The 26311-nt window shown below is 40.1% G+C and overlaps 1 protein-coding gene across 10 annotated transcripts in view; it reads right to left on the bottom strand.

Annotated features, from left to right (window-relative positions):
- Window positions 1-26311, bottom strand: part of CUNH1orf21 (chromosome unknown C1orf21 homolog) — a 255177-nt gene that overhangs the window by 65186 nt on the left and 163680 nt on the right. The window contains exon 4 of one of the 10 annotated variants that reach the window (XM_027083042.1): window positions 23231-23519. The exons of the other annotated variants lie outside the window; for them this stretch is intronic. Within the exon in view, the coding sequence (XP_026938843.1) occupies window positions 23406-23519 (114 nt within the window). The 3' untranslated portion in view covers window positions 23231-23405. Of the gene's footprint in view, window positions 1-23230; window positions 23520-26311 lie in introns of those variants that run through there. 10 annotated transcript variants of the gene reach the window in all.

Here is a 26311-nt window from a genome sequence, read left to right on the forward strand (position 1 = left end):
GAGAAAAGGTAAATACTTTAACTAGAATTAGGAGACTTTTGGGGGGTACACACACATTTAAAAATAAGAACACGTTCAGCTATAACATAAATAACGAGTAATCATTCCAGTTTCTGGGGAGTGTCCCATACGATATACTCTCTGAGAAAACAATCTCATTTGATGTTGTACAAATTTGTGTGATTTCCTAAGTAGTATTAACACAAGTAGGACACCACCTCCTTCAAATATAAAGGAATAGTATCTTCTGTCTTCAGAGAGATGGTGATTAGCTGAGCCACATTTATTCTACCAGAATTTCTGGATACTAGCCAATGGCAAGGCCCAAGCTACACAATGCAACTGTTGACTTGGGCCCACCGGTATCATGATTACGTGAGGTCAACATAATTACAATTACCTGTCCATGGAGATTATTAGAATTATTAGTATTTTGTTAGAATTATTTAGTAGTGATGAAATTGGCATGGGAAGTCTCAACTTCATGGAAATTCTTTCTATAAATTAAAATATAACCATGTACCTCATTTTATATCAAGTAAATGTTAAGTGGAGCAAATCAGTTGTAAAGCATCGAGTATTTTTCACATAGTTGTTTCACAAGGTAGATTGGAAACATTTAAAATAATCTTTAAAAAGTAAACAGAGTTTTAAGAAATTGCTCAGAACAGATTTGTTTACCAATAAACCTAGAACCAAGTCTTTAAGTTACTATGTCAGGAATTAAAAGAAACAAGCTACATTCACAGAAAGATAGACAAGATGAAAAGACAGAGGGCTACATACCAGATGAAGGAACAAGATAAAACCCCAGAAAAACAACTAAATGAAGTGGAGATAGGCAACCTTCCAGAAAAAGAATTCAGAATAATGATAGTGAAGATGATCCAGGACCTTGGAAAAACAATGGAGGCAAAGACTGAGAAGATGCAAGAAATGTTTAACAAAGACCTAGAAGAATTAAAGAACAAACAAACAGAGATGAACAATACAATAACTGAAATGAAAACTACACTAGAAGGAATCAATAGCAGAAAAACGGAGGCAGAAGAACGGATAAGTGACCTGGAAGACAGAATGGTGGAATTCACTGCTGTGGAACAGAATAAAGAAAAACAAATGAAAAGAAATGAAGACAGCCTAAGAGACCTCAGGGACAACATTAAACACAACAACATTCACATTATAGGGGTCCCAGAAGGAGAAGAGAGAGAGAAAGGACCCGAGAAAATATTTGAAGAGATTATAGTCGAAAACTTCCCTAACACGGGAAAGGGAATAGCCACATAAGTCCAGAAACGCAGCGATCCCCATACAGGATAAACCCAAGGAGAAACACACCAAGACACATAGTAATCAAACTGGCAAAAATTAAAGACAAAGAAAAATTATTGAAAGCAGAAAGGGAAAAACAAAAAGTAACATACAAGGGAACTCACATAAGGTTAACAGCTGATTTCTCAACAGAAACTCTACAAGCCAGAAGGGAGTGTCATGATATACTTAAAGTGATGAAAGGGAAGAACCTACAACCAAGATAACTCTACCCAGCAAGGATCTCCTTCAGATTTGATGGAGAAATCAAAAGCTTTACAGTCAAGCAAAAGCTAAGAGAATTCAGCACCAGCAAACCTCCTGTACAACAAATACTAAAGGAACTTCTCTAAGTGCGAAACACAAGAGAAGAAAAGGACCTACAAAAAAAACCCCAAAACAATTAAGAAAATGGTCATAGGAAAATACATATCGATAATTACCTTAAACGTGAATGGATTAAACGCTCCAACAGGCTTGCTGAATGGATACAAAAACAAGACCCATATATATGCTGTCTACCAGAGACCCATTTCAAACCTAGGGACACATACAGACTGAAAGTGAGGGGATGGAAAAAGATATTCCATGCAAATGGAAATCAAAAAAAGCTAGAGTAGCTATACTCATATCAGATAAAATAGACTTTAAAATAAACAATGTTACAAGAGACAAGGAAGGACACTACATAATGATCAATGGATCAATCCAAGAAGATACAATTATAAATATATATGCACCCAACACAGGAGCACCTCAATACATAAGGCAACTGCTAACAGCTATAAAAGAGGAAATCGATAGTAACACAGTAATAGTAGGGGACTTTAGCACCTCACTTACACCAATGGACAGATCGTCCAAAATGAAAATAAATAAGGAAACAGAAGCTTTAAATGACACAATAGACCAGATAGATTAAATTGATATTTATAGAACATTCCATCCAAAAACAGCAGATTACACTTTCTTCTCAAGGGCACAAGGAACATTCTCCAGGATAGATCACATCTTGGGTCACAAATCAAGCCTCAGTAAATTTAAGAAAATTGAAATTATGTCAAGCATCTTTTCTGACCACAACACTATGAGATTAGAAATGAATTACAGGAAAAAAAATGTGAAAAACACAAACACAAGGAGGCTAAACAATACGTTACTAAATAACCAAGAGATCACTGAAGAAATCAAACAGGAAATCGAAAAATACCTAGAGACAAATGACAATGAAAACACGACGATCCAAAACCTATGGGATGCAGCAAAAGCAGTTCTAAGAGGAATGTTTATAGCTATATAAGCCTACCTCGAGAAACAAGAAAAATCTCAAATAACAATCTAACGTTACACCTAAAGGAACTAGAGAAAGAAGAACAAACAAAACCCAAAGTGAGTGGAAGGAAAGAAATCATAAAGATCAGAGCAGAAATAAATGAAATAGAAACAAACAAAACAATAGCAAAGATCAATAAAAGTAAAAGCTGGTTCTTTGAGAAGATAAACAAAATTGATAAACCATCAGCCAGATTCATCAAGAAAAAGAGGGAGAGGACTCAAATCAATAAAATTAGAAATGAAAAAGGAGAAGTTACAACAGACACTGCAGAAATACAAAGCATCCTAAGACACTACTACAAGCAACTCTATGCCAGTAAAATGGACAACATGGTAAAAAATGGACAAATTCTTAGAAAGGTATAACCTTCCAAGACTGAACAAGGAAGAAATAGAAAATGTGAACAGACCAATCATAGGTAATGAAATTGAAACTGTGATTAAAAAACTTCCAACAATAAAAGTCCAGGACCAGATGGCTTCACAGGTGAATTCTATCAAACATTTAGAGAAGAGCTAACACCCATCCTTCTCAAACTCTTCCAAAAAATTGCAGAGGAAGGAACACTCCCAAACTCATTCTATGAGGCCACCATCACCCTGATACTAAAACCAGACCAAGATACTACAAAAAAAGAAAATTACAGACCAATATCACTGATGAATATCGATGCAAAAATCCTCAACAAAATACTAGCAAACAGAATCCAACAACAGATTAAAAGGATCATACACCATGATCAAGTGGGATTTATCCCAGGGATGCAAGGATTCTTCAATATATGCAAATCAATCAATGTGATACACCATATTAACAAATTGAAGAATAAAAACCATATGATCATCTCAATAGATGCAGAAAAAGCTTTTGACAAAATTCAACACCCATTTATGAGAAAAACTCTCCAGAAAGTGGGCACAGAGGGAACCTACCTCAACATAATAAAGGCCATATATGACAAACCCACAGCAAACATCATTCTCAATGGTGAAAAACTGAAAGCATTTCCTTTAAGATCAGGAATGAGACAAGGATGTCCACTCTCACCACTATTATTCAATATAGTTTTGGAAGTCCTAGCCATGCCAATCAGAGAAGAAAAAGAAATAAAAGGAATACAAATTGGAAAAGAAGAAGTAAAACTGTTCCTGTTTGCAGATGACATGATACTATACATAGAGAATCCTAAAAATGCCACCAGAAAACTACTAGAGCTAATCCATGAATTTGGTAAAGTTGTAGGGTACAAAATTAATGCACAGAAATCTCTTGCATTCCTATACACTAATGATGAAAAAATCTGAAACAGAAATTATGGAAACACTCCCATTTACCACTATAACAAAAAGAATAAAATACCTAGGAATAAACCTACCTAGGGAGACAAAAGACCCGTATGCAGAAAACTATAAGACACTGATGAAAGAAATTAAAGATGATACCATCAGATGGAGAGATATACCATGTTCTTCGATTGGAAGAATCAATATAGTGAAAATGACTATACTACCCAAAGCAATCTACAGATTCAATGCAATCCCTATCAAATTACCTATGGCATTTTTTATGGAAGTAGAACAAATCATCTTAAAATTTGTATGGAGACACAAAAGACCCCAAATAGCCAAAGCAGTCTTGAGAGAAAAAAACGGAGCTGAAGGAATCAAACTCCCTGACTTCAGACTACACTACAAAGCTACAGTAATCAAGACAATATGCTATGGGCACAAAAACAGAAACATAGATCAATGGAACAAGATAGAAAGCCCAGAGATAAACCCACGCACCTATGGTCAACTAATCTATGACAAAGGAGGCAAAGACATACAATGGAGAAAAGACAGTTTCCTCAGTAAGTAGTGCTGGGAAAACTGGACAGCTACATGTAAAAGAATGAAATTATAACACTCCCTAACACCATACACAAAAATAAACTCAAAGTGTATTCGAGACCTAAATGCAAGACCAGACGCTATAAAATTCTTAGAGGAAAACATAGGAAGAACACTCTATGACATAAATCACAGCAAGATCTTTTTTGACCCACCTCCTAGAGTAATGGAAATAAAAACAAAAATAAACAAATGGGACCTAATGCAACTTCAAATTTTTGCACAGCAAAGGAAACCATAAACTAGACAAAAAGACAACCCTCAGAATGGGAGAAAATATTTGCAAACGAATGAATGGACAAAGGATTAATCTCCAAAATATATAAACAGCTCATGCAGCTCAATATTAAAGAAACAAACAACCCAATCCAAAAATGGGCAGATGACCTAAATAGACATTTCTCCAAAGAAGACATACAGATGGCCAAGAAGCACATGAAAAGCTGCTAACATCACTAATTAATAGAGAAATGTGAATCAAAACTACAATGAGGTATCACCTCACACCAGTTAGAATGGGCATTATCAGAAAATCTACAAACAACAAATGCTGGAGAGGGTGTGGAGAAAAGGGAACCCTCTTGCACTGTTGGTGGGAATGTAAATTGATACAGCCACTATGGAGAACAGTATGGAGGTTCCTCAAAGAACTAAAAATGGAATTACCATATGACCTGGCAATCCCACTACTGGGCATATACCCAGAGAAAACCGTAATTCAAAAAGACACATGCACCCCAATGTTCATTGCAGCACTATTTACAATAGCCAGGCCATGGAAGCAACATAAATGCCCATCGACAGACGAATGCATAAAGAAGTTGTGGTACATATATACAATGGAGTATTACTCAGCCATAAAAAGGAATGAAATTGAGTCATTTGTTGAGACGTGGAGGGATCTAGAGACTGTCATACAGAGTGAAGTAAGTCAGAAAGAGAAAAACAAATATTGTATATTAACGCATGTATGTGGAACCTAGAAAAATGGCACAGATGAACCAGTTTGCAGGGCAGAAGTTGAGACACAGATGTAGAGAACAAACGTATGGACATCGATGGGGGGAAAACTGTGGTGGGGGTGGGGATGGTGGTGTGCTGATTTGGGTGATTGGGATTGACATGTATACACTGATGTGTATAAAAGTGATGACTAATAAGAACCTGCAGTATAAAAAAACAAAGAAACAAAAAAACAACTAATACTAAACTTTCTTTGGGTTATTTGTATGGAAATATGTTAATATAAATGTTTCAGACATTACATGAAATTTCTAAAAATCTTATATGTTCTGGTATAATGTTATAAGTCATAATTCTAGTTATTACTTTAAAATGTATATCTCAGAAATAACTAAATTTCCTTGTCAATTGCATTATTATGAACTTTCATCAAATCTTTAACCGTGGTCATTTCTAAGTCTTTTGTCATTTACAGACAGTTCTGGGTGTACTCTGATGCTTTTGCAAAAATGTTCCTATAAAAAGGTTTCGTCTTCAAGGAATTCATGGAGAAGACTCTGACAAGTACAGGTTTCTGGTAACTGATTTTACTGCTGAACTGAATGAGTAAGCATTTTCAGAACTCTAACAGAAAACTGATGAATTCATAAAAGTGCTAACAAAAGATCAAGATGAAAAAAGAATTAATTACATGGGACTGAGTGAACTGATGAGGATGATTATATTATTTGTGACTTTCTGTTTGAATAAAAAAAAATCCCACAAGGACTCAGAGGCAAAAAATATACAAATCAGTTTTCACTGCAAAGTAAAGGAGCTGCTACAGTGGAGGATTACCGGACTGAATGTCAATATTATGACACAGTATGCGTGTGTTTCGTGTTTGGTAATTGCAGTCGTTGTTGCTTTTGTTGTGGTCATCCATTTACAATGCTTGGTGTCAGTTTATCTTTGTAAAAATAAAATAGAGAGTGTGTGTGTGAGTTGTGGAAAAAAATAAGAAAAACAAGCTATAATGTTATAAATCACACTGAGAATTATAAGTTAAGGATGTTTTCCACAAGATGATGTATCTCCAGGTTTTTCTAATTTCTAAGATGCCGAAAACTTAGGACAGGGTAGGTTATGCTGCAGTAAAAAACAACCCCTGATATCAGTAGTTTAATAATATACAAGTTTATGTCTTACACCTTCTGCATGTCCAGTGCAGGCTGGCAGGAGAGCTCTGCTCATCCTCATCACTCAGGGACTCAGGCCAGTGGAGGCCACGTGTTTACATGTGCTCTCATAATCACCGCGGCAGGGGAGGGGAGGATAGAGTTGAGCAAGGTTAAGTGCTCATATATACTCAGCCAAAGCATGTCACAGGACCACAGTAGTCAAGAGACTGGAGAAAGTACAATCCCACTTTTTTTTTTTTTCGGTATGCAGGCCTCTCACTGCTGTGGCCTCTCCCGTTGCGGAGCACAGGCTCCGGACGCGCAGGCCCAGCGGCCATGGCTCACGGGCCCAGGCGCTCCGCGGCATGTGGGATCCTCCCAGATCGGGGAACGAACCCACGTCCCCTGCACTGGCAGGCGGACTCTCAATCACTGCGCCACCAGGGAAGCACAATCCTACTTTTTTGATTAGAAGGAGCAGAACTGGAATATTTACAAATAGCCCTAATGATGACCATAATGCTAATTTTTTTGAAAAGTATATTTTCTTAATCAAGAACTACCTAACATTAACCATTGTGATCTTCCTTTCTCAACAGTCTCATGTGTAAATCCATCAAGTATCTTATTTGTACTAAACATGGAAAACAATTATTGAAACTTCTTGAAATTACTGAAAGGGCCACAATGCCATGCAGAGTTTAGATTTCAAAACAAAGCTGAAACTAGTTGGTTAGCTGACATTAATAAATTATGTTAAATGCCACCTAGACACAGTAAGACAGAATGGAGACAAAAATCTGTGGTTTATTCCCCCACTCGGAAAATTGCACCGACACCCACACCTACACGTCTCTTGGTTTTTCCATTTTTCACTTCTCCTCTCCACCCATCAAATAAAACAAAACACAGGAATGTGAATCATAATCATTGTGATCCATAATAAGAAGACCAAAGATTTTAAGAGTCCAACTATCAATGGATTATGGTCCCTAAAAGATTGCATTTAAGAGCTGACTAGCCCCAAATAAACATGATTTATGCTAGATTTTTCTGGTAGGTAAAAACATAGGCAGAAAAATCAAAATCAAAGTTAACAAAATCTTAGAACAAAGAACGGTATCATCCATCACGCCTTTAATATTTTAACAAATAAAAAGCCATCATTTGTGCAGAATTCCTAACCTTTTCCTGTGGTAAACCAAAATCTTGCAGGTTTTCCTAAGTTGAGAAACTGTAAATGTCAAAGCTAAAAACAAAAACTTTAAATGATCCAGTTTTTCCTACAGGCATGAGCTTTTTTCTTGCATTCACTGTGCTAAGCCAGCCCAAAATCAGACTCCAGCCTTCCTGATCTAGCTGGACATACCCACAACTCTAATTCCAAATATGTCAGTGTCCAGAAAACCTGGTGTATTAACTTCCTATTGCTGCTATAGAAAATGAACACAAATTTAGTGGCTTAAAAGAGCACAAATTTATGATCTTACATTTCTGGAGGGCAAGAGTCTAAAAACAGTTCACAGAGCTGCCTTCCTTCTGAGGCTCTAGGAAACAACCTGTTTCCTTTCCTCTTCCAGCTCCTAGACTTCACCTACATTCCTGGGCTCATGGTCCCTTCCTCCATCTTCAAAGCAGCAGTGAAGCATCGTCTCTCCTCTATGACCTCTGCTTCTTACACCTTCTTTTTCTAACTCTGACACTCCTGCCTTACTCTTTTTTTTTTTTTTTTTGCGGTACGCGGGCCTCTCACTGCTGCGGCCTCTCCCGTTGCGGAGCACAGGCTCCGGACGCGCAGGCTCCGCGGCACGTGGGATCTTCCCGGACCGGGGCACGAACCCGTGTCCCCTGCATCGGCAGGCGTACTCTCAACCACTGCGCCACCAGGGAAGCCCTCCTGCCTTACTCTTATAAGGATCCTTGTGATTATATTGGGCCTACTCAAATAATTCAAAATAATTTTTACAGGTCAAGATCCTTAATCTCTTTTCCCATGAAGGTAATATATTTACAGGTTCCATGGATTAGGATGCAGACATCTTTGTGGGGAGGTATTATGCAGCCTACCACTGTTCCCCGTGGCTCCAAAGATTCACACCCATCCCACATGCAAAATACATTCACTCCATCCCTAGGTACCTAAGTCTCAGCCGATTACAGTATCAACTCAAGTCTCAAGTCTTACTTAAATTTCATCAGCTTAAAAGTCCCATTATGTAATTATCTCATTACCTAAATGATCTAAATTACATATGGATGACACTGTGGGTATAATCTATCCTAGGGCAGAATTCCTTTCCATCTGTGAACCTGTGGAACTCAGAACAAGGTATCTGATCATAAAAAACGTGGTGGGACAGACATAAAGTTACAGCTACAGGCGGTCCTATTCAAAAAGGAAGAAAATGGAAGGGAAAAGGGAGTCATCAGTCCCAAGCAATGTCAAAATCCAACTGTGTGAACTTCATCAGGTTTCAAGGCCTTGGAATAATCCTCTGTGGTTTAAGACTCTGCCCTCTGGGCCTGTGGCTCCATCTTTGTAGTCTTTCTTCCTTTTTCTTGAAGGGTAGCACGGGTTTGCAGCTGAGTTGTTTTATCAGATTGTTTCCTGCCTACAGAAGTTTGGGAGTGCAACAACCTTCTTTCATTTCACCCTCTCTCTGTTCTTTTCAGTTCAAAGAAGCAGTATTTCTGTTGGTATAACTTCCTTGAGATCCTCATGGGTCTCCTGTGTATGCCATGGGTATTCACTCCATAGCACAGGACGTTCCTCCACAGATCTTTCCTGAATAATCCTATCTCTATTCCTGGCTTCTGCTGAGATGGCTGAGGGAATTCATGCCTAAATCACATGCCTAATCTATTCAAAGAGACATCTGTGTGATTAAATGCTCTGACTTTTTAATCCTTTCCAGAAACTAGCAACAAATTGTTCAGCTACACTCTTGGTTTTCTTTCCAGAGCATGCTTTCCAGAGAGTGAATCTCTTAGCTTTAGTGTCTTTTGCAATCTGGGTAGGCTGAGAATTTCCCAAATCATCAAGTCCTGGTTCCTTTTTGATTAAGGAACAGCTCTTCCCTCAATTTACCTCTTTTCTTTTGCATTTTACTATAAGCAGCAAGAAGAAACTAGGCTGTGACTTGAACACTCTGCTTGGAAATCTTAGCTAAACAGTCAAGTTCACTGTTTATAAACTCTGCTTGCCACAATGCTGTAGGACACAGTTCAGCTCAGCTTTTTGCTAGTATATGACAGTGGTCCCCTTTTCTCCGGTTTCAAATAACATCTTCCTTATTTCCTTCTAAACCCTCACCAGCAGATTCTTTTTCTTTTTCTTTTTTTTTGCGGTACGCAGGCCTCTCACTGCTGTGGCCTCTCCCGTTGTGGAGCACAGGCTCCGGACGCGCAGGCCCAGCGGCCATGGCTCACGGGCCCAGCCGCTCCGCGGCATGTGGGATCTTCCCGGACCGGGGCACGAAGCCATGTCCCCTGCATCGGCAGGCGGACTCTCAACCACTGCGCCACCAGGGAAGCCCTGCGGCAGATTCTTGAATAACCATATTTCTACTAGCTGTTCCGTGCAATCTCGGCTTTTTCTATTATGCTCTTTAAAATTCTTCTAGTCTCTGTCCACTACCCAATTTCATAGTCACGTCCACATTTTTAGGTATTTATTACAGCACTGCCATGTTTCAAGGTAACAAAATCTATATTGGTTTCCTACCGCTGCTTAACAAATTACCACAGACTTTTAGATTAAAACATAAATTTGGAGGTCAAAAGTCTAAAATCGGTGTTCAAGTCTTTCTTCCTTCTGGAGGCTCTAGGAGAGTATTTGCTTTCCAACTTCTAGAGGCTGCTTACCTTGACTCATGGCTCCTTGATCCATTTTCAAAGTCAGCAGCTTAGCATCTCTCTTCTCTGACCTCTGCTTCCATCCTTATATCTTCTTTTTCTAATGCTTATCCTCCTGCATCCCTCTTGTAAGGATCCTTGGGATAATCCAGGATAATCTCTTCATGTCAAGATCCTTAGTTTTATCAGAGTTCCTTTTCCCATGTAGGGGAACATATTCACAGGTTCCAGGGATTAGGGCGTGGCCAAATTGGGAGGTGTGGGGGGGGTCATTATTCAGCCTGTCACATCTGCAAAGCTCAGTCAGTCATCTCAGGCCAAACAAATATCAAAACCCAGGTTCATGGCTCACAATGAAAAGTCAAACAGGGATAGAAACATATATTAAAAAATACTAGTAGAAAACTATAGTAGAGAAACCCAATGGCCCATTCTTCACTAAATCACTATTTCATGGTACCTATGTGCCAGGCTGTACTAGGGAATCAAAGGTATGATCTTCACCTACTAAAAACAAAGTGAACAGACATTTAAAAAAAATAGAAGTTAAAAAGAAGATACAAGTATGCGTGGTGGAAGCACTTGCAATGACACAACCCAGAGGAGGAGATCAGGGAAGCTTCCTGCAGACGGAAAGGCAGGACTGGGTCTTGAAGAACGTATACCTGGCAGGGAGAGAAGAGAACCAGGCATGTATAGCTGTATGGAGCCCGGGAGATCCACAGAGAGCATGGGGTGCCAGGAGGCTGTGTGAAAGGGTGGTGAGGTGGGCACAGGCTGACCCATGAATGGTTCATGTTGGGCATTTAGATTTTCCTTTGACATAAGGTGGAACTACTGCAGGAGTTTATGAAGCTTCTGTCACATCAGAATTGTGTTTCAAGGATGGAATCAGAGAGGGCTCGGGGGGTGGGGGAAAATAGGGGAAGAGGATTAAGAGGTACAAACTACTAGGTGTAAAATAAGATACAAGGGTATAATGTACAGCACAGGGAATATAGCCGATATTTTATAATAGCTTTACATGGAGTATAATCTATAAAAATATTGAATCACTATGTCATACACCTGAAACTAATATAATATTGTAAATCAACTATACTCCATTGAAAAAAAGATGGGATCAGAGAGCTGGTCAGGAAGCTGTCCCTGTAAGTCAGAAGAGATTCTCTTGAGAAGCTAGCAAGACAACAGGGGACAGCACAGCAGATAACAAGAGTATGGGTTCTGCAGTCAGACTTCCTCTTCACTTTCTACTTGTGTCACCTTGAGCAGATTATGTAACCTCTGTGCTTCAGTTTCCTTACCTATGAAATGGGGATAAAATTTGTACCTACTTCACTGGGTTGCCTGTTGTATAGAAAGTGCATACCAAATACTAGCTAGCTAGTGCATACCAAATGCTAGTGTTGATAAGATAGCTAATTACTCTGGGAATTAGAGACCAGGGAACAGATTTGAGAGTTATCAAGAAAATTACTGAGTGTCCACTATGTACTAGGCACCTTGCTAAGCTTTGAGGGTAACAACAAGAAAAGACCAATGAGATCCCTGCCCTCAGGAAGCAACTGCAAATATCTGAGAAAAAACTCCAAATGCAAAATGATAATATAAGAATAGAGAAGACTTGAGGTTAACTGAGTGTATACAGGAGATGGAAGAGGAAAAGTATAGTGAAAGATGACAGCCAGATTTTTGGCTTCGCTGACATCAGGAAATGGTGGTGACTAAATGGGAAATAAAGGAGGTTTAGGGTTACTGATTAAAAGGGTGAAATATGGATATAAACAAGTGCTTTTACTTTCTTGCTACAAATGCATAATGGGTGGGTTGACATTTCAAGTAAAGGTATCTTTTTGGGCAAGCAACGGAAAGCTGTTAATGCAGAAATGATCTGGGCAGTGGTGCGTTTTTCTGGAAGGGAATGAGACGGAAGCTTGAGGGCCTGTTCCTAGATGTCCTAAAGAATCAGAATAAATGAGGAAACAATGCTGTCTTTCTGAATGGGTATATTAGAATGCAATTATTTTTTAGATAAATCCTTTACTTATTACACGTAGTCTATCCATGTGGATCCTAAGCGACATTCACGTAGGAGCAAAGGCAGATGAGAGTGGGGTCACATCTGTATCAGAGGGATGGCAGAGAAGTACTACAGACGGACAGAACACCTGTCTGAAGGCCCAGAATTTACTGGCTTACTTCACAGGGGTGAATCTGACCTCAGACCGAAAGGGATCTAGGTGGTCAAGCAATGCTCCCTCTCTCCCTGGCTCTCATCTCTGCTTATCACCTTGGTTTCATTTTTCAAGACCCTATGGCACTCTGTAATGACCTATATGAGAAAAGAATCTTAAAAAGAGTAGATATATGTATATATATACCTGATTCACTCTGCTCTACAGCAGAAACTAACACAGCATTGTAAATCAACTATACTCCAATAAAAATTAAAAAGAAGAAAGACCCTATGGCAACCCCAGATTCAATCCTTCCAACTCTGTGACCCAACAGGCAAGAGGGACCCCTGTTAGCTCCAGTTACAAGGATCCCAAGGAAACACTGCTGAGCCTGCCTTTCCTGGGTGCCGACCACTAGGAAAGTGGGGTGGGGTCTCTTAGCAGGAGTCAGGGGGCTTGCTGGGGGAAGAGAAGCAATAGAGACCACAACATCTTTTACTCTTCTGCCTATGAACTCTTTGTATGAATTTCTTTAGAATTTCAATAGAAATTCTCTGTTGCATGTATTATGACTTTTTTTGGTTTGTTTTTTGTGGTATGCAGGCCTCTCACTGTTTTGGCCTTTATGACTTTTTTAAAGTATGCTTAAAAAAATCTTTTTATGTTTTCACATACAGATGTTTTAAGTTTCTGATTGGTGGAAAAGAACTGATTTCTTTTTTTCATTTATTATCTCTTCCTTCACTTCTATGATGAATCCTGGCTAATTCTAAATTTAGCTCCCAGCCCGTACACTCTCTCCTTTACCCTTCTGTAACCTCTTTCCACCAGAAGTCAGAGGAAATGAGGGCAAGTCGTTGTTTCAATAGTACCCCCAGCTGTCTTGCTACTACAAGCATTAGTTCTGCCATGGTACGATTATTTTACAACGTGGACACAGTCACTAGATTTTTATACACAGACTTGACAGTCAATAATCAAAGCTGGGGTTGTTCCATTAATTGACGTACTTTTAGCCCAGAGCTAGGAAAAGAATGATTGGTCGCAGCTAGCATCTGGATTGAAAAAGCTCTTTAAAATTGAAATATGGTACTTAGGGCAATAAAGAGTAATAAGCACATCCTTTTTTTTTTTTTTTTCCTTTTGGAGAAATGTGCCGCTAGAAATATCTTCATTCTAAATGTCACAAATAGAATTGATCCTGAGATGCTTTAAAAAGGAGTGGGTTTGACCATGACTGTCTTTATTTGCTTATCTTCTCAGTCTTTCGGAAGCTTTCTAGAGAAGCTCTCATTTTGATCCTTCTCCACATTTGCCCTCAACTTGGGTGTCCATTCCCATCAAACGTCAGAGCCAAGCACTTGCTATTGACGTGGGACCATGATGGGACTGGGCCCCCTTCGGCAGCCTGCCACCAAGCTGGGGAGAAAAGGTAAGAACAAGCGACCTATGTCCCCAGCTGCTGTCATTTCATATCTCTCTGAGGTTCTTTTATTATGAGGCTTTCAAATTAGGGTTTATTAATGGTGCAATAAGCCTTAGTTTACTAAGTCTACCTTATGTAAAATGGTTTCTGAGTGTTCGATCTATTTTCTCCATTCTTCTTACTCTCTAGATCCTCCTACGCAAATAAGTCTTTTTAAAGAAAAAAAATTTTTTTTTTTTTTTTTTGGCCGTGCTGCATGCGGGATCTTAGTTCCCCAACCAGGAATCGAACTCACCCCCCTTGCAGTGGAAGCGCAGAGCCTTAACCACTGGACCACCAGGGAAGTCCCACAAATAAGTCTTAAGAGCCAGTTTGCTTGTTCCCTCATTCTTAGCCTCTTATTTAGGTGAAAATCTTTCCCTATCTGAGTATTAGGGAAAAAAAGGTAACTGGCAACGGGAGAAAAATATGTTGAAATACATGTCTAAGAGCTTTAATGAACAACACAGGCCTAAATACAAGGTGATCCCCGTTCTTCCAAATAAAATATCCTCAGAAATGTGTCTTGGAAGCTTAAATTTATAATCTTTTAGGTATGTGGTTGGAAACTTCAGGTGACTACTTGTAAAATATAATTTATTAATTCGGCTACACATATATATTTAAAATCACATACTGTGTAAAAAATCATATTAATTTAGAAATACTACTTTTTTCACACTAATATCTCAGGAATTAATTTAAACTTTTCAGGTGCATCGGACATCGGTGTTTTCACAATCAGAGTCACTAACTTTTTGAGTCTTCTAATGTTTCCATCTTCACTTCTAATTTGTTTGAAATAAAATGCATTTTGAATTTTTGTATGCTGTTGCCTTGGAAATTTAATTCCAAGCCATAAATAAACATTTAGGAGTGGTGATCGCCACATTGTTCACCACTTACTGCATGGTTCTTTCAAAATCACTGTTAAAAGGTTGTTTACAAGGACACAGTGATTTTTTTCTCACTTAGAAGCAAAACTGATTCTGTCAGAAGATCTCTAAAAGCATCTAAAGTGATCCCTAACTAATAAAGTCAAGTGTTTTAGGCTAATACGTCTCTCTCAAACTTGGCGTTTACAACAAGAGAGCCCTGTACCACGTGACTCAAATACAAGGTGGCATCACTTTTCTGAAGGATAATTTAAAAAACAAAACAAACAACCCTGTTTGTACCCTGGCATATACCACAGCACTGTGGAAACACCATGTGAAGGCGATTTAAAGGATATCTTTGACCAAAATCCAAGGTTTCCTGCATTAAAGACTTTATGGGATACTGACATAAAATCTCAAATGTGAACCGATATTTTATAAGTTGCCCAAGGTCAGAGTGTTATTGGCTGAAAGGGGATAAGAACTCCGCGTATATATCTTTCAATAAGTATTTCACATTCTTAAAAAAGCCAAATCTATATGAATTAAAGAAGGTGGGAGTAACAGTAGCTCACGCAACCTCAAACTTCCCCTTTATGTTCTAATACCTAAAGATGAGACACAGGCCTGGAAGGCACATACAATTTTAAAGACATAGGCAAGAACCTTGGTAATCCTCCCACGGCCGTGACTGAGAAACAGCATCTGCACCTCCCAGACCAAAGCAAGTCAAGCCCAGGCAAATAATGAGAGGGGAGGGAGGCCTTGAGTAAACAAGAGGGAACAGAGGGAGCAGGTACCACTGGTAAGAACAGTCATCAGTGAGTGCCTGTCCAAAGGCACTCAAACTTAAATTTTTAAAAATGGTTATTTACGCACATGATACACACATCCAGTGGTATGCTGGAGCTGGCTCTTACTAGGGAGTGCCAACTATTAAATATTCAGGAATTCTGTGAGTGAACTGCTGGTGGTTTGCAATCAGCCTCTGTGGGTGTATTTACACTATGGAAATTCACAAATGGTATAAATCAGGACTTTTTCCACCCAGAGACCTGGTTTACCAGCACTGTGTGTGTGTATGCATGTGTGTGTATTTTCCCCCTAAAATAAATACACTTTATATGTGGTCAAGAGGAAACCCCAATCCAGGGGAATGTTTTAGATGGACCAGACTGGAGTGTCATCATGCTACTTTTTAAAAATTGTGTTAAGAGGACCTAAATTCTTGGCTTTCTTAGGACAATGCCATGGCCCTCTCCACAGCATACGACCTCTTCCTGCACTGATGGCAGTGAGATCCTTCTCCATCCCTATCTCCCTGTTCTGTCACCTTGGGTCCCAATCTCCAATTACCACCTAAGCAAGACCCGTTTCTATCATCATGTCTTGTAGAAAGCTCTACTTGCCCTCCCCCAAATCAGGCAGCTGTCTATTCAGGAATTTTCTCTGAGAGAACGCTTTAACCTGGATATGAATTAGTGTTCTCTGTTTAACCTTCTAAAGAAAAGTTCAGCTCCAACGAAATGAGAGGCGAATAACAGAATTCAGCTAATGCATGTACAATAGGACATTCAACCCTGCTCTAGAAAATTCTTACACTTCCATTCAATGACTGAGGAGGATGGAAATGCGAGACAAGTGCCAATGGGAGCTGCTGCTTCCCTGTCCAAATGAATGAACCACCACCTAGTCGTCTGCTTCTGTGTCTTCCAGACAACTCCAAATCTATCTGGAGACCATGAACAGGAGCTGCAGAAGCAAGTCAAGTTGCATGGTATACTGCAACAGCCTTGTGAAGAAAGGCCAAAAGGCCAAAGAAAACACCATGACGACACCCTCACCCTTCTGGGTGGAAGCACTTCCTCTCCCAGTGTTGCTGGCACAGACTTCTGTGATGGCGCCTTGGCTTACCTGTTCACACATCTCTTCTTACCACACGAGTTCTAAATGCTTCAACCTAATAGAATGTAAGCCCCTTAAAGACAGTGCTAGTGTCTTGTCTATCCTTGCATGCAGTAAGCGACAGTGGTAGGTGTTCAATAAAGGTCTGTCTTAGGAAAGAATGAATGAACATTTGTCCTCCTTTACTTGCATGCTACACTGTTTCGCAACATTAATCCCACTCAGAATATGAGGCTGGGCCCTGAAAAGGCAGGAGGATCTCAGGAATGAACTTTGGAGCGGGGGCATGGGGCTGGGGGGACCAAAGGGAAGAAGGAATGGTGCTTTTATTGTAGTTTTCACTAAAATTGTGGTTGGGGCCCCATGGGAGAAAAGAGCAAGGGATAACACCTGTCTGAGCACATGGGCATCATCACTTTTAAGAAGCTGAGTTATAAGAACCTCAGGAGTTTAAAAACAAATAGTTCATTACTTATTTCAAAGAAGGATAAAGAGCTTAACATATGTCATTTCACTCTAAATACCTTTGAAATATTTTCACCATAAACCTTTTGGGTACCAACATACGTCAGCTGTTACTCTCTTAATTATAATACTGATCATGTCACGTAAGACCTACAAAATGCACAGCAAACTAGAGTAGTCAAATTCATGGAGACAGAAAGCATAGGGTTGTTGCCAGGGACTAGGGGGAGGGGAGAATGGGGAGTTAAGCGTTTAACAGGTACAGAGTTTCGGTTTTGCGAGATGAAAAAAGTTCTGGAAATAGATGATGGTGATGGTTGCACAAAAATGTGAGTGTATTTAATGCCACTGAACTGTCCACTTAAAAATAGTTAAAATAGCTAACTTTAAGTATCTTTTACCCAATTGAAAAAAATGCACAGCCAAGTTTGGAGGGAGTTCTCACCTCCAGCCGCCCCCAAACTTCTTTAAAAGATTTTCCTGTTTGCTTCATCAAATCTATTTTATGTTCTCTCCTTATTTTTATACACTTCAAAATCAACATTAAACAGAAAACAGATTTATGTACCAAGATCTGTTAAAATATTTCCTTGTACGTTTATATAGTCTGCAATCTCAAAGGGCAACTGGTATGCCACATAATCCACTGAAAAACAATGAATCTGCCAGTTTGGCCGCACTGGGAGAAACTACACATCCTATAGAAGTTCAGCTATGCAGAAATTTTAACATTGTGTTATTTCACACATGCAGAACATTTTTTTCTTCGGCCACACAGTGCAGCTTGTGGGATCTTAGTTCCCCGATGACCAGGGATTGAATCTGCGCCCCCTGCAGTGGAAGTGAGGAGTCTTAACCACTGGACCACCAGGGAAGTCCCACACACAGGCAGAATATTTTAAATGCCCTTGGACTTTGAGAACTCAGAGCAAACTAACTTTTTTTTTTTGTTTTCTTTTTTTTGCGGTACGCGGCCTCTCACTGCTGTGGCCTCTCCCGTTGCGGAGCCCAGGCTCCGGACGCGCAGGCTCAGCGGCCATGGCTCACGGGCCTAGGCGCTCGGCGGCATGTGGGATCTTCCCAGACCGGGGCACAAACCCGTGTCCTCTGCATCGGCAGGCGGACTCTCAACCACTGCGCCACCAGGGAAGCCCCGAGAGCAAACTAACTTTGTGAAAGGCCTGTAGGTCTTGATTTGTTTATGATTCCAATGCCAGTCAACTTTAGGGGGAAACATATAACTTTCCAGGGAAAGGCAATAAAGCCAGACTAAAAACTGACAGCAGTTGAGAGGGAACTAGAATGAGTGTAATGATCTTACTGGGGAAGCACGAAACAGAGTTCAGAAAAGAGGTGCATGGTGAGGTTTGGAGAACTGGGTCTCTAGATGTGGCCATAACTTCAAAATCCAGACTGTGCCACGTACTGTCTGTAAATTTTGTACGTAAAAATTCTTAGAGCCTCAGTTACTTTCTCTGCAAAATGGGGTAACAGAATGTCTTTCATAAAGCATTAGTGTCCCATGAAATGAGATTAAATATGATAATGCAAGCATCTGGAACATGGTAGATATTGGATCATTTTTTATTACTTTTTATCTTCATGATTTAAAGTTATTTATTACTACAGATACATTTTTTTATAATTATAGTAGTATGCATGTACACTTCTGAAAAGTAACCAGGTCAGCCTCAAAGACTTGTTCTGAAACACTTTTTGGCCTGATACTGTGGGGTATTTGGGAGCAAGGAAGCCGTGTCTAAAGGTGGTCTAATCTGTCCCCTTTACATTGGTGGTAACCATGGTCTAGAGAGATCAGAGGATTTCGTGAAGGTCATACTATTAGTGGCAGAATTAAAAACCTGTCCTTTAATCCAGGGTTTCTTCCTCTCTGCTGTGGAACTTCCACAAGTGGCAGAGTTATAAAAGCATGTGAATGTTCAAATCATATCTTCTAATTCTGGAAGTAGGTGAAGCAAGTGGAAGGTGACTTGCTCTGTCCTGTGATGGCTGAATGTGTAACGATGCCAGCTGACAGTCACTGAGTGCTAGCTAGGTATGAGGTATACCCGAGGACAAATCCAGGGGTACGCTTGGAACATGCTAGGATTGAAGCAATGAATGGATCCTAAAACCTAAACAAACATACCTAAGAGGCCTGAATGGTACGAGCAAATGATCTGCCTCATGTACACCCCACTACGATGCACCCGCGGGGGACTGTGGTCTGGGATCCCTGACTCTCCGTCCCAGTGAAGCGTGGGACGCTAGTCCGCCGACTGGAAGCCCCGTGTACACAGGCTGGGCATGTGGACTGTGGGCTTCAGGGATATGACAGGGCTTTTTAGCTCAATAACCTCCAAGGGCAGCGTCCTTGGATCTATTTACTTGGGCTGGTAGGGATCCCAGAGAAGGCGCATCTCATCTCATCTTGGAGAGTCTAAACCTCCTTGCCAGCACCCTGGGAGCCAGATAGGGGAAGACAACCAAGGACCTTGGCATTCAGAATGCAGACTTTCACTTAAAAGCCCTGATTTCATTTTGGCATCCTAGCCCTCAATAGTGCCCGGCTGGAAGGAATGTAGAAGGGGACCTGGGAGTCTGCTTTTTACACTGACTTTCAATGAATCCTCTTGTTTTCAGCCCCACTTTCCCCTCCATTTCCAGAGATACCTCTGCTAGCAATTCCTGAGCCTTTCATTCATTCTACAGTGTAACTGGCTTTCTTGGGTTTGCTAAGTCAGTTTCCACTCTCTGCTTTCCATCTTACAGAATGTTGAGATTCTTTCCTGTTCTTAGTCATAGAGGATTATTGCTATTCTGTAGAGTTCTTTAACTGTTGCTTTATCAGTGTTTCAGAAGGAAATAATGGGTAACAGCTATGATCCACCTGTCCTACCTAGTCTAACGTAGGCACCTTGCATACGTTGTCTAATTTGACAACTCTATGAAGTAGTTGTTATTATCATGCCCACTTAGAGGTGATGAATTGAGTTTCAGCAACTTGCCCAAGGACTCTCAGAGGGTTTGAACTCAGGTCTTTCTGATGTCAGGGCCCAAACTGTAGATCATGACCACATCCAAGCATTCATGGTGAAATAATGATAACAATGACTGAGCACTCATTAGGAGCTAGGTTTCCAAAGTGTTTGCATTAACTGTGGTAGCTCCCTGAGACAGGTACTATTACTATTAACCCATTTTATACAGGAGGAAACTAAGTCATGGAGCGGTTAAGTAGCCTGCCCAAGATCACAAAACTCAGAGAGCCTGGCTCCAGAGGCTGTGTTCTTAACACTTACCAAAGGCAATTAAACATACTACGTCTACCTTGTGGATTTCCACGATCTGCTTCAGGAACCTCCCCCAGCTATGCTTTTCCTCTTTCCTAGATGACTGACTCTAAAAGAAAACAAAAATCTCTCTACATCAGCCAACCAAAGCAGAGACAATGACTAGAAGACAGCCACAGTTAAAGTAAAATCATTTTGAAAATATTTGCACAAGAAATTATTCTACTAGATTACACTACCCTCTGTTTATAGTTACCTTCAGACATTCAATTCAGGAATAATGTGAAGAATGCGCCAATGTAACTAGACGTGTATAAAAGACATATACTTTTTAGATAGGACATGAGAACTAGAATTTGCTCCTAGACTGACAGCCTAAAATTATATATGCTAGGGGGTGCTGCTGAACAAGCTTAGGGTTTGCGTCCATTTGGTGTTCTTAGATTTGCATGCAGTAGTGCTATGGGCTTGTAATTTCTAATTAAAGTCTGTTTAACCTCAGCCTGGTAACTGTTAACCAACACAATATTTCACTGCAGAAGAAATTTTAAAATAAGTTATATTCTTTATATGTACAGTTAGCTCTTATTCATGGCAGAAGCATTAATCACCCATTATTTTCTTTTCCATTTGTATGTCCAAGAACTCAATTAAAAGATAATGAGATGTAGGTGTTAAACCAAAAGAAGGTGGAAATGTCTCTAGGGCATTACGCATGGTGTAAAGACTTGTGTCTTGGGGTAGTTAATGGAATCTGTGAGCTAAAGGAAGCACAAGATCAAATTAGTGGAACCAAAACACTAGAAATCAGGAAATCTTAGTTCTAACTACCTTGGCTCCACAGTTAAGCTAGATGAGCTAAATACTTGTTAAATAAATCATGATGCAGGAAATACAAAGGATTAGGAAGGTTAGCAAGCACAGCAGTGCTTGTGCTGAACTGATACAATTTTGGCCACATGAGCTCAGGTCTAAAATAGAAAATGTGATGTAGTTAATTAAACACATAAAAGGCAAAGAGCATGCAGAACCACCCCCAAAGGCCACACAATTAGGAATTAAGCATATGTATAGATAGATAGCCTTCTCTGAACTTTCGATTGTGGTCTAAAACATTATTTATTCTAGACTTGTGCCAAGCTCTACACAAAATAATTCTAGTAGTGGATGTTTAAATTTTTTTGAATGAATAACAATTATCTATTAACTCCAGCACATCACTCCCCCTTATGGAGTAAATGAATTGTTCCGATATTTTATGCAGCTGCTAGAGCAGTGCTAGGCAAAAGGAACCCAATGAACACTTGCTGATGGACAAATGGTATGGACAGAAATGTGGGCTAGTTCCTATGGAGTTTATCCACGTTGATGGGAGCATTCTTACAGTTCAGGGAGAGCTATTACTCGATCACTGCGGTTTAAAGTTGGCAGTGAACAGCCTAACACCCTTTTGCTAAAAGGACCATTTATTTACCTTCTTGGAAATTACTAAGACAAATGTAATTTTTTTTCCTTTCGGTTCTCAAGATAATTACTGCTCCTGATCAGAAGACCTGACAGATTTTAGAGCACTGAGGCCAAGTGGTTTTTCCTGCTAGACACAAAACCACCTGAGATACTCCATGTACTAGTATTTTAAAACTATTTAGTTTGTGCTTGAAAATAGCTTCCAGCAGCATACACAACACACAGGTCCTTTTTCAGTTGGCAACTCTGAAGCTACTATTCTGGAATATAGACTAAAAAAAGAAAACTCGAAAAGGCTTTTAGTGGGTGAAAACTGATTCTAGGGTGATTTTTTAAAAAAAGAAACTGGGGGAAATACCCAAGTGTTATATTTAAAAACATCCTAAAAATATATCTATTAATAGGCAACACCGGACTTTTGGAATCAAAAGTTACTTCTCAGGGAGCAATTTCAAGAATTTAGGAGAGAAAACATTTTGAATATGATATTGGGGCTAAGACAAGTGATCTGATTATGTCCTATAACTAACTCACACCTATTGATCCCAAAATGCCAAACTGTGGCTTCATCTTGTCATTGAAAGCGTGCTGTCACCTGGGTAACATCTTATCAGACCAAGGGCCTATAGTATAGCCCTGCTCAAGGTGGTCTGGCAAGGTTTACCGCGGATCTGCACTCCCTACCCCTGCAGCCATGGAAATTGGGGGGCGCACTCACGTGTCTTTGAGGAGAGCAGAGGGTTGGGAGATGGAGGCAGCTCTGACTTACATGAAAGTGCCTTCTTGTTCTGCACTGGTAGACTCCCCTTGGACTAGGCAAACCCACTGCCCGGCAAGGTATTCTAAATATGGTAAATGTTCTTGTCAAGATGATCTCCACTAAAATTGGATTAGTCCACAAAGGCTGGAAATGATCTCTACTTAAAAGATTTCTCACAGAGAACAAAAATAGCATTGCAAACAAGCCATGCTTAACAAAATTAGGGAAATGAACGTTTTTCAAAAGGCCCTTAAGCAAATCAGAGGGCATCGTTTACACAGACAACTGAAGCACTAATTAAAAATAATTCCCGTTTATTCATTAAAACAGGCAATGTAAAAGCTGCCCTTAGTCACCATCTCTTTAATCTACAATCAAAGATCATTCAAGGTAAAGAGAACAATTAATGTCACGGGGGCATCTTTGCCAGGAACTGGCTCCTTTTAGAGGTGGTGAGTCAGGGATCACAGCATTATATTTGAGGATTCTGGAGGTCATGACTTGTTGGTCTGGGGTGTCTGGAGTTGATGGTGGGGAAGAGGTTGGTTGCACCAGCTAGGATCTCCTTTACCTGCAGAAAAGACACCTAACAAAGACTCTTTCAGCTGGATTCTCCAGAAAGGGGGGTTACTGTAATACTTGAAAGGAAAAAAGCCTGAATTTCCTTAAAAGTATTCTAATCTGCCTTTTCTTTTGGCTCGCATGAACCAGTGTAGCTTTGCTATCATTGAAGAGAAATATTACTAGAAACTCTGAGCTTATACACATCAGAGAATCTTATACATTCTAATAGGTTAATGTAACAGGTTTTTCATTTCTAGGTTTGCAAAAATCTTTCACGTCCTTTCTTTGGTTCTTAGAAGCTCCAAACCTGAATTACTCTTCAATTTCATCTTTCTTCTCCTTTATTTACTCCTTTGAGCAAAATACTCCAGTATCTATTAGGCACTAATGTGACAAGCACAGTGCTATACTGTCTCCTAAGGCAAAGCAAACGGAAGCTTCTTTTTTGGCCTCTTCAACTAAGCAGGAAATGTGACGAATCATGATTGTTTAATGTATGTCTACCCTGTATCAGGCAACTTACATGAATTCTCGCTAACCCTTTAAAGCACTTGGCATTTGACTGACTGCCTGCTACATCAAGTACATGCCAGGGACTCCTTATCCACGTTACACAGAAGGAAATCCAAGCTCAGAAAATATTAAGCATGTTCACAGAACTAGGTACTGGCAGAGTCTGAGCTCTCACCAGTCAGACTGACTCTCACCCCTCCTCTCTCTGCTACTCCAGGGTTCCACCTACAGAGGCAGCATTACCCACAAGCAGTGATCGTGCACTAGCTCTTGCCAGGCACTGTCCACAGGTTTTATGTGTGTTAATTGATTTAACACACTCAACAATTCTATGAGGAAATAACTGCTATTATTACAGTCACCATTTCATATGAAGAAACAGAGAGCTTAAGATCCTGGCCTCAGCTCACACAAAGCATCTAACAACCCAGCAACCAGAGTGTACAGCCTGGTGATTGGGAGTTTTCTCCCCTCACAGGGGTGGCAGTTGGCCGCCAAAGGACCCTGTGTTGGGGGTACTGGAGAGAGGTCCCTGTACTGCAGTAGATGGTTACACTTGACCTCAGACTGTCTTCCTGCTAGATGCTTCTGTATATTTTGACTTTGGAATTCCTGGCATAGAAAATGGATGTTAAAAAAAAAAATCCTAGTGGCTATCCCAGGAAATAAAAGAAAAAATCTACAACTTGTCACCTTGCCAAGATCAAATGTTTGGTGAGCCTGAGTGAAATTAGTAGTCATTATTCACACAAATCAGGGCCACAGAAATCATTTATCGATGAACGTTAAGGACTGTGTTCTGCGACACACGTGCTGAAAGTTTCTTATTGGTGAGCATTGGGGAAGCTGTGAAGTGGTAGCTGAAGAGGAAAACAGAAAGCTAAGGTGAAAACTGTAAGCTAAGCTTCCACTTTAATGACTGCTAATGAATTAGTGAGAAGGGAAGGAAGAGGAGACAGGAAATGGGCTGGAACGGCCTGGCCCTGAGAAAGCTGGACCTGGGCACCGCAGCCAGCGGCCCTTAGCTCTTAGCGTTCCGAAAACCAAGCGGGTAAAGCAGGACATGTGTTAGATTTTGTATATAGACCTATGCCTGAATTCGTTTAACAAACAGGGGCTTATCCTGATGTCCTTTTAGGACAACTGCACGTTGGTGAAGTTCCACGGCCATTCCCCACTTCATGAGTGAATGGCTGTACCCAAATCACAGTGGGGTTATTGAAAACAATGTTCCTCACTCAGAACATTCTGTGGTGGTACTGCCAAGCTACTAGTGGTGGTTTTTTAAAGTTAAAACAAAATTACTTTAAAATAATCCAAACTAATATATAATGAATGAGCACCAGAATTAATCTAAATACTTCCTAAGTGGAGATTAAAACTGCACGGGAATGATGTTGCAAATGGGGCTTCTTAGGCTAACTCAATACTATAAGAACAATAATAGATCAATTCATGACCCCCAAACTAATATTCTTGAGAGTCAGGGGGCCAAGGCATTTGGTTAAGAATTCCAATTGGATAGTGCAAAGATGGGAGCAGAGGGCAGCTCACATACATGCCAAAAAAAAAAAAAAAAAATCAGTGATAATTCATAAACTGATGTAATGTTTGTCTATGAGGAGAAACTACTGTTTGAAGCAAGAGAAAGGCTGATAGAAAAAAAAATACCACTAACATTTTCGGGAACAGAGTGGGAGGGGAGATGACAAAAGGTTAGCAAATCTTGTGATGCTCAGGCCACTTTTATCACAGTGACTCAGTTGAACAAAAAAAAAGAAATAGATTTTCTAAGCCAAGACAGTCTTCCATTCATCTCTTCCTTTCTAATATTATAGCCATCCTCCTTAATAGTAAGGACCATGTTTTTACAAAGCGTGGAGTATGGTTTTTCCCCATAGGAAAGGTCTGGTCCTGTTGGGCCCTGTCACTATTCCAGGATTTCTAAGGCTGGTTCTGTCTTCCCTTCCTTCATCTTCTTCAACATACTAAATTGTTTCAAAATAAAACATAATAGCCTTTTCAGGTTAAAAGCATTATATGGGTACACAAACCTGAAAAAATAGTGAGCAGTGGTCACAGTGGTGGTGATGGTGGAAGGTTCCTTCTTTCTTGTTTTCTTTAAATAAATAGGGGGTATAGCCCCCCGATTCCCTTTCTTTGGGTTGGCCTAGCCTCTGGCAGAAGGCCCCTGCCCTCTCCTCTGCCCAGATCCACGAGAGGCACCAGCCTTCTTAGAACAAAGCCTCCTTTACTAGCAGAGGCTCTGTGACTCTCTGCGCTGGAAGCTAGAACAGGTTT

The sequence above is a fragment of the Aethalodelphis obliquidens genome, unplaced genomic scaffold (genome assembly GCF_003676395.1).
Source record: "Aethalodelphis obliquidens isolate GAN/ISIS:26980383/991018 unplaced genomic scaffold, ASM367639v1 scaffold48, whole genome shotgun sequence".
NCBI lineage: Eukaryota > Metazoa > Chordata > Mammalia > Artiodactyla > Delphinidae > Aethalodelphis > Aethalodelphis obliquidens.